The 11,783-nt window shown below is 40.5% G+C and overlaps 1 protein-coding gene across 1 annotated transcript; it reads right to left on the reverse strand.

The window, feature by feature from the left end:
* Window positions 1-495: 495 nt before the first annotated feature.
* Window positions 496-4,636, reverse strand: FABP7 (fatty acid binding protein 7). The gene is made up of 4 exons (XM_069973673.1): window positions 4,349-4,636; window positions 3,550-3,722; window positions 1,938-2,039; window positions 496-698 (listed from the first exon to the last, which is right to left on the reverse strand). Exons 1-4 carry the CDS (start codon window positions 4,419-4,421, stop codon window positions 648-650), a joined length of 399 nt encoding a protein of 132 aa, XP_069829774.1. The 5' UTR covers window positions 4,422-4,636; the 3' UTR covers window positions 496-647.
* Between the last annotated feature and the right edge of the window lie 7,147 nt (window positions 4,637-11,783).

Raw genomic sequence — 11,783 nt, forward strand, 5'->3', positions numbered from 1 at the left:
TGAAAATATATTGCACTGTGCTTGTTCACATGCTCCTGGGAAAAGTTGTAGGCTTGCTTTGTGATGGTTTGCATGTACTGCATTTTATTTTTCACTGTAGACTTTATTGCAACATCTGACTGCTACACAAATGCAAATAAAAACCCTACACAAAAATGCTATGATAAATATGGGGGGAGATTTATCAAACTGATGTAAAGTAGAATTTTCTCAGTTGCCCCTAGCAACCAATCAGATTCCACCTTTCATTTTTCAGAAGAATCTTTGAGGAAGGAAAGGTGGAATCTGACTGGTTGCTAGGGGCAACTAAGAAAATTCTACTTTACACTAGTTTGATAATTTTCCCCCAGCCTAAAAATAGTTTAAAGAATTTGTCATAAAATGTAACCATTACCTCTGAAATACCCCTACCCAGTAAAATACTTCTCTGTCAAGAAAACAGTCGACATGATCCATAAAAATACTTGTTTTTTTATTTAATAAAAAGTTGTTACATTGTTGCCATGGGTAAAATAAAAAGTTATCGTTTTCATAGTGTACATAGATTGGATTGTTTTGAAGCAGGGCATACAAATGGTCACTAGGGTTTGTGACATCTTCAGTTCATACGTGGGATGAAACACTTCAGTGAACCAGGTTTTCAGTGTCTATGCCTTCTCATACTGGCGGACGGAAACAATGTCACCAAAGGTTAGAGTCTGCAGAAAGGAGAAAAATATGAAATTTATTATTTTATCTACGCACAAAATTAAAGTGGCCCTCTGGAGAAATTTTTCTTTCTTTCAAGTCAACTGGTGTCAGAAAGTTATTTACAGATTTTCAGATTTGTAAATTACAGATTTATAAATTATTTCTTTTTAAACATCACAAGTCTTCTAGTACTTATCAGCTGCTGTATGACCTGCAGGAAGTGATATATTATTCCCAGTCTGACACTGTGCTCTCTGCTGCCACCTTTGTCCATGTCAGGAACTGTCCAAAGCAGAAGAGGTTTTCTATAGGGATTTGCTACTGCTCTGGACCGTTCCTGTCATGGACAAAGGTGGCAGCAGAGAGCACTGTGTCAGACTGAAAAAAATACACCACTTCCTGTTGGGCATACTGCAGCTAATAAGTACTGGAATGGCTTGAGATTTTTTTAATAGAAGTAAATTGCAAATCTATATAACTTTTTGGTACCAGTTGATTTGAAAGAAAAAAAGGTGCCAGAGGACCCCTTTATTGCACATCAGAGTTGTAAAATAGTGACAAGCTAGTTGCAAATTAAAAAAAAAAAAATTATCTTCCCTCTTCCTCCCGGTTGGCTATTCTACATAAGATCACCAACAATTATAAGCATATAGCAAGAGCAATAGGGTAAAACACTAAACTATATTTAATATAGATATGTAGGTATCTCAGAAAGGATACAACATGTGTAGTATGTAAATCATACAGTCATTTTAACAATGAATGTACAAAATCCATGTATACATTGGCTAGATCCAAACCTAAGACTGCAACGCATCTGTCCTAACCACTAAACCAGTAAATGCACAGGGTCTTAAATACTGGAGTATAGACCAGACAGAGCCATATTTCATCACAGATGGCACCCTCATCATTACTTAGATGGCAATTAACTATATTGTTTAAGTAGAGGGATCATCACCAGAAAATTAGGATTATCAAGCCTCAAGCCTTCTGGAAATGCAGTTTAGGAATGGTCAAGGTTTCTATATGTTCATTAGCCTAATACACTATAGTCTTTTATAATCCTAAATCTGACTCTACTTAACATTACTATGGAAATAATATGGAATTGATGCTCAATTTTCAGAGCCATATGCTTCCTCAGATTATGATGCTATGAAGAGAATTAAGAGATATTGTCCTTGTCACATTTGCAGTATACATATAGTACATGCGGGGCTCTCTTCTTCTCCTTCACTACTTACCATAACCATTTTGTCATCCTTAATTTCTCTTACAAACTTAGTCTCTTTCCCATCCCACTTCTGCACATGGACCAGTTTATCTCCGTCCAGGGTTACAAGGGACTGTGGGGGGCCGAAAGGTTTCAAAGGTTAAACAAACAAGGAACATTTCACATTTTTTATATAAATTTTTAGGTTATTTATAGTCTTGAGTCGGTCGTCATTTGATTACCAGTGGCTGAAGAAGTTGGATGCAGCCCTAGGAAGCGTATGGCTGTATCTATGTTTTCCCGGACTCCCTAGGACTGCATCCAACGCCTTCAGTCACCAGTATTCAGATCGAAATGATTGCGTTGCGCTCATCTCTAATAATTCCTAATACTAAATAAATTGCAGATAGCATAGTATAAAAGAAACAAGTATACAAAAGGTAATCTGCTATATTATTCTGCTGCTGTGATCAGGAAAATTTCTCTCATAGGGTAAACCTTTATTATTTACTATTATTATGGTAATAATATGAGGGGGGGGGGGCATTTAGCAATGCGTCCACCAGAAAAAGATACAAATTTTTCAGCAAATAAGTGGTTGCTCATAAATTGGAGACAATTTTACACTTAAACCTATACAAAAACTATTGATATATTCTCTAGAAGATTTTTGTGGCAGTGAGATTGGCGGAATAAAACATCATGGTAGGTTACAAGCACCTGCTAAACTTACATGTGTAATAATCAGCCAGCCAGCCCACATAATTATTGACTGATTTAGCAATGATGCTTAATCCACCAGTCTTCATTCAGCCCCAGCATCAGATTCTATGCTGCTCTAGCTTAAGGCTATGTTCAAACATAGCATTTATTGCGTGTTTACTTAGCGTTAATTAGCGATATTTTGCCATTAATTGCACAATTCGCAATTAAATATTAATATTTTTGCAGCATTTCTATCAAAATATCACTATTTTATAGGCCAAATTAGGAATTTGTGTGAACATAGCCTAAAGCCAAGAATGACTTCTAAAATATATTCAATAATTCTAAACATATTCATAATTCTTAGCACTTATATCAGCCTATTATAATTGAAATCATTTTAGGACATTTACATTATGGTTGTTCTATCTTGTTTTACATCTTTTCTTTGTGAATTTACCAGATAAAATCATTTTATTGCAACTAATAAATCTCTATTTTCCTTACAAAACTGTGTTTTTTAGTGTCCGCAAACGGTGTCTACAACTCTTGCATTAGGAACATCTCATGGAAAGTGTATACATTAGGAATATTTACTCCCATGGCAGATTTGGAGCTTATCCCATGTATCTGTTTTGCAGAAATCTATGCATATACTGTAGGGAAAAAAAACCTATCCAGATGTATAGAATAGGAATTCATCACAGGAACAGACCCTTAATGCAATATTACCTCTTAAACTTAAAATCAGTAAATCATATGCAACCAAGATTGTGTTAGAATTTGTAGTTAGGTCTAACAATTTACCCCCCTTAGGGTGATTGGTCACTGATTACCCAGATTGAACCCAAGCTTAACTGGTGCGCAGTAATAGCACAATGTAGAAACTCAGGCTTCCCTTCTACAGCATGTCTGGCTTTCCACTAGGGTTCACTTACCTTGCAGTTCCTGTCATCAGCAGTGGCTTCATCAAATTCCTCTCCCAGCTTGAAGCTGATCTCCGTATTCTTGAATGTGCTCTGAGTCCTGATCACTACTTTGTCACCTTCTTGGCTAATAATGACGGTTGGCTTAGTTACGTTTCCTACCTGTCTGGTGGCAAAGCCAACTCCTGCAGAAGGCAACAGTTAACAACAAGAACAGTAAGATTACATGCATGTCATGCATGCTGCATGCAACTAGTATTAATAAACTACATGCAACAAGTACTAATAAACTGCATGCAACAAGCACTAAAAAAAAATGCATGCAACAAGGACTAAAACCTGCAAGAACAGTAATATCCCATGCATGTAACTAATTAAAAGGCAGGCAACAAGCACTAATAAACTGCATGCAACAAGTACTAAAACCTGCAAGAACAGTAATAGTACATGCACGTCACTAATAAACTGCATGCAACAGTCACTAATAAATTGCATGCAACAGGCACTATTAAAATGCATGCAACAAGCACTAATAAACTGTGTACAACAAGAACTAATAAATGGCATGCAACAAATAAACGTCATGCAAGAACAATAATTTTACATGCACGTCACTAATAAGCTGCATGCATAAAGCACTAAAAAACTGAAATAGAGATATAAGAATTGCATGTCCTTGCAATGTTACTGTAATCCAATAAACTGCTGCTTTTTTATCCCTAGGTAGAAATGCTTGCATGCCACAGATGTTTAACGTCTTTGTGGACGTGTAAATTCTACATACATTGGTAATCTTCTGATGTGCACATACCTAGGGATTTCATGTACTCATCAAAGTTCTGGCTGTCTACCAGTTTCCAGGTGGCACAGAAAGCATCTACCATTTTCTTAGCAGGCGAGGGACACAGAGCACAGTGAGAAATGCGAATCTGGTTTTGGATGCTCGGTCCTCCTTTACGTGGGAGCTGTACTTATTGGGAGACTTGCAACTGGTGATGGGGGCTGGTCATGTAGAAGAAAAAAGGGGTCCAACCCTGTGCGTCTTAACCACCAATAGACTGGCAAGAGGTGTGGTATGGATAATACTTGAGGCTCGGACAAAGGGTCAGGAAACTAAAAGCTTAGCCCAAATGCCATTAAACTAATTTCGTATGAGGTCAAATCATGGAGTAAAAATCTTACTACACAGTAAACAATAAACAATCAACATTACAGTCCCATAGCATCCTGTACACAGACACATAGCATCCTCCACCCAAGCAGACACATCCGTGTGCTAGAGCGTACAATAGTGTGTACAATATTCATTAGAGATGTTCACGGTGCTGATTTTTGGTCCACAATAAGGCTTGTTTATTGCTCTGTGACGTGAGGTTACTGCAGTTCACTGTGCTACTTAGAGGCAGCGCTAAGCACTGGGAGAATGTCTACTGAATAAGGCAGGTTTCTGAAAGTAATCCAATTGTCACAATGCCTTCAAAGAAGAACAATGAGCAGCTTTATTCCTTTGAGGATGATTCTGGAACATTTACGCTGCACATCTATACTTCTTTTTATAAGATGTCATTGCTTTTCACACATAGTGGAGCACTTTTATCATAGATGTATTGTATTATTATATGCGCACGATCAGGTCCAGTGATATTATATGTGTGAATAAATGTGTTTAAAACTGGTCTAGTCTGATCCTCCTGACGCTTTAATTTTTTGGTCTATAAGGCTATTTGTCATTTTGTGCACCATGATTTTATTGGTACCTCACTTGCAAGTATGCGATTTTATAATCACTTCTTATTTAAAAAAAATTCTAGATGTAATGTGAAAAAAATCTTCAATAATGTGCTTTGGTGTTATTTTGTGCTTTCACATTGAGGCCGGGTTCACACAACATATTTTTTTAATTACTAACGGCTGTGAATGCAAAACCGCCCACTATTTATAGCGAAAATTCACTCTTTATACACCCTTTATACACTCCAGCCGGGATTCCATGTGGCCGCACAAATAGTGAATAGCGGGCGCACAAAACTGACAGTGCAGACAATGTAAAGTCCGACTTTACATAGTCTGCTATGGGTAATTGGAGTGCGGGCACACCCATATGTGTCTGCATTCCAATTTGAAAGAAATGAAGTTCTTCTGGTTGGTACTGCAGGACCGGCTAGCAGGGCCGTTTCTGCCATGAGGCAGAATGAGTATTCCGCCTCAGGCGGCAGATTCTGCGCCCCTGCAGGGGGCGGCAGACAGCAGCCCTGCGCCTGCAGCCGCTCACCTGTCCTGCCGCAGCTGTCCAGTCCCGCCGCCAACGCTTACCGCTGTCCCGCGCCGTCAGTCAGCAGCTGTCATCGCCCTCCAGCGAGTCGTGAGTGCCCGTGGTCAGCGGGGACCGCGATGCCCCCACTGACCCCAGGCACTCACGACTCTCTGGAGGGCGATGACAGCTGCTGACTGACGGCACTGGAGCGCGGAAAGGAACAGCGGTGGGACGGGACGGCTGCGGCAGGACAGGTGAGCGACTGCAGGGTCGGGAGACAGCGGGACGGGACGGCTGCTGCAGGACAGGTGAGTGGCTGCAGGGCCGGCCCGGGGGGGGGGGGGGTGCAGGCGCGGGTGATTCGGTTACGGCGGCGGCGGCGGCGGTGGGGGTGGGGGCTCGGGTTGTCAGGGGGCGGCCGCCTGAGGTTTGCCTCAGGCGGCAGAAACCCCAGAATCGGCCCTGCCGGCTAGGTTGAACTTCACAGACAGCAGCCGTTCTTTGACACGGCCATGTCACAGGACGGGGGCTGTCGTACAATGTGTGAACTTAGCCTTATAGTGCAAGACCGTGCTCTGTGACAGTACTTGATCAGAGCAGGGGATCAAGCACAGACAGCTCTGCAGTTCCTGACACAAATGTTGATGGCAGCAACATACTGCCATTTAGCTGAAGTGGCTATATAAAGAAAAAAACAATACATTTATTTTAATGAAGTACATAACAAAATAATATAACTTTATTAAAGAAATGTATTCGCCAAAAAAGGCACTTGACTACCCCTTTAACTTTAAATTGAACTTTATGGACTCTTGTCATCTTTAAACCTTATTAACTATGTTACTATGCTACTATGTTACCGTTCTTAAGTGCATACTCCTCTGTGTGTGCAAACATCATAGATGTTAGGCCCCTCCCACTTGCTCTGGATGAACTGAAATTGACAGATTTAGCTTGCAAAGCAGAAATCTGCAGAAAACGCTACATACAAGATATATAATGGCTAGATAGAGCGCTAATTTTCAGGGACACATATGCTTTAAATCAGGGATGGAGAACCTTCGGCCCTTCATCTGTTGCAAAACTACAATTCCCATCATGCCTGGGCAGCCAAAGCTAAAGCACATCCATTTGCTACAATTGTGTTTAAAATATTCATTAGAGATGTTCATGGTGCTGATTTTTGGTCCACAATAAGACTTGTTTACTGCTCTGTGACGTGAGGTTACTGCTGTTCACTGCGCTACTTAGAGACAGCGCTAAGCACTGGGAGAAAATGCTACATACAGGTTTGGTAGGTAAAGTTTGTCTGTGATGACACAGAAGTGTGCAATAGGGCTGGTATTCCTGAAGGTGACAATGAAAATTGAAGTTCGATGTTTCCAAATGTAAAATAATGCATTCGGGAAAGAGGAATCCTCTATCCAAGTATCATATCGGCAGTTCTGTTCTGGCAAAGACTTTAGAAGAGAAGGATTTAGGGGTAATGATTTCTGACAGCCTTAAAATAAGTCACCAGTGCAACAAGGTGGTGGGGAAAGCAAATTGTATGCTAGGCTGTATAGCTAGAGGTATAACCAGTAGGAAGAGGGAGATTGTGATCCCGATGTATAGAGCTATGGTGAGGCCACATCTGGAATACTGTGTCCAGTTCTGAAGACCTCACCTACAAAAAGGTACTAGAACGGGTCCAAAGACGGGCTACCAAAATGGTGGAAGGCCTTAAGCATAAACCATATCAGGAAAGATTTGAATCTGAATAGTCTAGAGGAAAGAAGGGGAAGGGGGACATGATTGAAACCTTTAAGTATGTTAAGGGACTAAATAAGGCTCAGGAGGGAAGTGTACTTCAAGAACAAGAGGACACAGTGAGAGGTTAGTTGAGGGAAAGATCAGAAGCAACGTCAAAATATTACTTTACTGAAAGAGTAGTAGATGCTTGGAACAAACTTCTAGCAGAGGTGGTTGGTAAATCTACAATAACAGAATGTAAACCTGCCTGGGATAAACATATATCTATTCTAAGATAATAAGAAGGGAAATACTAAAAGGGCAGACCAGATGGACCAGGTGGTCTTTTTCTGCGGACAATCTTCTATGTTTCTATGTTAGATAGAGTGCTAATCATCAGGTACACACATAGGGCAGTGTATCCTAAAAAGACACCTGAAATGACAGGTACAGTAGCCAAGCTAAAGCTTCGGTTGCCCAGGCATGATGGGAATTGTAGTTTTGCAACAGTTGGAGGGCCATAGGTTCCCCATCCCTGCTTTAAATATTCTTGACTTTCATAATATTTCCAAGGTTTTAGCCCCCAAGCACACTTTTTCTGTCCACATAAAGATTTAAAAGGGAATGTGTGTGAAAATGACTTATTGTTCACAACTCACAAAGCATGCTCAGTGATGTTTCACATTCACCTCAAGGGGACAAAATCTGCCTATTGTCAGCTATGTCCATGAGTCTTGCTGTCACTAAATGCTGTAAAAACAGCCCAGGCAATATGGCAGCCCCCATAACAATAACAAAAAGGGAAATAAAATAAGATATAGAAAATTTAGGCGACACGTTCCCTTAAAATCCCCCCAAAATTTTGAATAGCTCTTTAAACTATCTATAAACTGCTCCAGACTACTGGCCATCAGATCCATTGATATTGAATGCCTATAATAAGACTTTTAAAGGACTTATAAAACATATACTCCCACACCTAGCAAAATTATAAACAAAATGATGAGGCTGTCACACACCAGGAGTAGCCATAGGAAACTGCCTTCAGAATATACCTGCCAGGGTCAATTTAACTTTCCCAGGTGTAGCTGGATTTGTTGCCACTGCTGTATATTTTCTTACTGCTCCTACACTGGTTCACACACTGCTTCAAATCCACTGGTCTACTTTCAGTGTGATCAGTATCTTTCACAATACCACAAAACTTGGCCAATAAATAAAAAAACATCTAAATAGTAGATATGAAAGCACCTCGAGCATATTTGAGTCCAATCATTTAGCAATTGATAACCGGTGACTGAAGAAGTTACATGCAGCCCTAGGGAGTCTGGAAAAACATGGTTACAGACATAGGTGTAGATTGTATCCCTGTTTTCCAGGACTTCCTATGACTGCATTCAACTTCTTTAGCCACTGGTAATCAAATGCCGAACAATCGGACTTGAGCATGCTCAAGTTGTGCTCATCTCTACTAAACAGTGATGCCCAGCCGTCCTCCATCTTCACCCTCCATTCTGGGACTGTAACTAAACCTCACCATTCTGCCTCCAAGCTGACACACGCTGGAGCTGGGTCACCTCAACTAAACTACTGCCCCCCCAACAATATCTGCTACCTCAGTAAATCATAATCGAAAACCCATGGCATAGCATCATTTGTGATCCTTTCTTTTTATTGGAGTATTCCTAGCTAACTTTCTATATATCCAGAAGATAGCCCATGGCACTCCAAAGAATCTCATGCAAAATTGTCAAATTTATTCTATCAGAGTAACAGGTGAACAATAAGGTGCAGCACACAACCAGAAGTAACATTTCAGCGGGCAACCTTTGCTGTTTTCAAGCACATAAAGCTATAACTTTCTATATAGCTACAAGCTCACTGAGGGACATTTACTAGGGAGTCTAATTTGTGTGACTAGTCTAATTTGTTGTATATTTTGTTTCAGTATCTTGTGACCGGTTTATTAAAATGTAGCACTGCCATAGTGAATGCATTTTAGTAAAAGTTGCAAAAAAAAGTTGCCGAAAAAGTCACAAAAAGGCAAAAATTGTGCAAGCATAATTACTTGCTTGTGTGACTTTTTAAAAAGTCGCAAATGAACTAAGGAACCTTGTGTTGTCAGAATTGATCAGAAGGTGGAGCATTAATGAATTAGATAGAGAATAAGGGAATATAAGTGAGTGCCAGAAACCTTAGAGTTTGGAAAGCCTCAATAGAAGAGTGTCAAGTCCACAATGAACAAATACAAATGTAACGTCTCAAGGAGTTGGGGAGTCAGATAAGTAGTTTCTGTAAAATTTATGCCATGGCTCCCACAGATTTAGGTACTTGTCATAAGTTCCTCTTTCCCAGCTGCACAACTCCTCAAAGCGAGCAATTTGCTGGACTTTTTCAACCCATTCACATAGTGTGGGTGGAGATTCATCCCTCCAATGAATTGGGATGAGCAGTTTTGCCGCCGACAACAGGATAGTAGGTAAATTATTTTTGGCTGGAGTAAACGATGGAGAGGGGATCCATAACAAGATAAGAGTTCCTAGTTTTTGATTAAGTTTTTGACTGCTAATCATCTGTTGCCTACTACAAAATGTTTGTCCCCCCTTTGTTTGTTTGTTTGTAGGAGAATGTGATATTTACGATCTGTTATTTTTTTTTTGTTTTTTTTGTTTTTGATGTTTGCCCTATTTTATTTGCTGAGTTTATATTGGCACAAAACTATATAAAACAAGTGATCTTGATCAATGCAAGGGACATCGTATCAACTATGTACTTGGTGCTAGGACCTGCGCGTCCTAATTGTAATTATTATTATTATTTTTTTTTTTTCTTTTCTTTTTTGGAAGATGTTCCTTATTTTTTCCTGATCACAATAAAAAATTTGTTTGGAGAAAAAAAAAGTTGCAAATGATAAATTGGGCACTAATCCTGGATTATGCGAACTTTTGGGTGGATACTCAAAACAGACAGATTTTAAAAAAGTCGTATATAAGAGATATTCACCCGTCAAATATTGGTTCATAAATAGAACTTAGACCAAAAATGGGTGAAAAAATCCCATTATTCACTTAAAAACAGGCGAAAAGCCCTTGATAAATTTCCCCCACTGTGTTTTAATGAATAATTTGTGCAGTTCTTGGAGAAAAAAATGGAAATTCAAGAATATTTTACTTTCTTAAAAGAGGAAACATTAAAGGGGTTGTCCAGTGAAAAAATTTTTTCTTTCAAATCAACTGGTTTCAGAAAGTTAAATAGATTTGTAATTTACTTCTATTTAAAAATCTCAAGTCTTTCCATACTTATAAGCTACTATATATCCTGCAGGAAGTGTTGTTTGTTTACATTCAGAAACAGTGCTCTCTACTGACATCTCTGGCGGAGTCAGGAACTGTCCAGCGCAGCAGCAAGTCCCCATAGAAAACCTCTCCTGCTCAGGACAGTTCCTGACTCCGCCAGAGATGTCAGTAGAGAGCACTGTTTCTGAATGTAAACAAACAACACTTCCTGCAGGATATATAGTAGCTTATAAGTATGGGAAGACTTGAGATTTTTAAATAGAAGTAAATTACAAATCTATTTAACTTTCTGTTACCAGCTGATTTGAAAGAAAACATTTTTTCGCTGGACAACCCCTTTAATCAGTCAGGATTCAGCTCTATGGAGAAGCAAATAGAAACAAATAGCTGCTAGAAGAGATTTTTTTCACGGGCATGCCTTGGTTCTTTTCTCTAAATGACAATATTTGTGGAATTATTCAGAGCGACAGTGACACTAATACTAACTATAGTAGAGGGCATGGGTATCATGACTGATGGTAACATCTAGAACAGTGCTTCTCAATTCCAGTCCTCAGGCCTCACCAACAGGTCATAGTTTGAGGATTTCCTTAGTATTTCACAGGCAGGGGCGGACTGGGCCACCGGGGGACCGGGGAAACCCCCGGTGGGCCCCAAGCAGGAGTAGGCCCCGCCCCCCAGTCAGGGAGCACGGTCCCCCGGCATCGGGGGCCCCCGTGCTCCTGGGGGGCCGACTCATCGGCCGATAGCTGGCCGGCACCTTCCCTTCCTTGTGATCGCAAGCTTGCGATCACAAGGGTGCTGCCGCCGCCGCCGCCCCGACAGATAAGCAGCTGCTGGTCCGGCAGCGTCATCACCGCTGAGCTCTGTGCGCGGTGCGGCTGCTAGGACTTCCGGTTCACGTAGCGCATACCGGAAGTCCCAGCCGCTGCGGCGCGCACGGAGCTCAGTGTTGATGGCGCTGT

The sequence above is a fragment of the Dendropsophus ebraccatus genome, chromosome 6 (genome assembly GCF_027789765.1).
Source record: "Dendropsophus ebraccatus isolate aDenEbr1 chromosome 6, aDenEbr1.pat, whole genome shotgun sequence".
Lineage (NCBI taxonomy): Eukaryota > Metazoa > Chordata > Amphibia > Anura > Hylidae > Dendropsophus > Dendropsophus ebraccatus.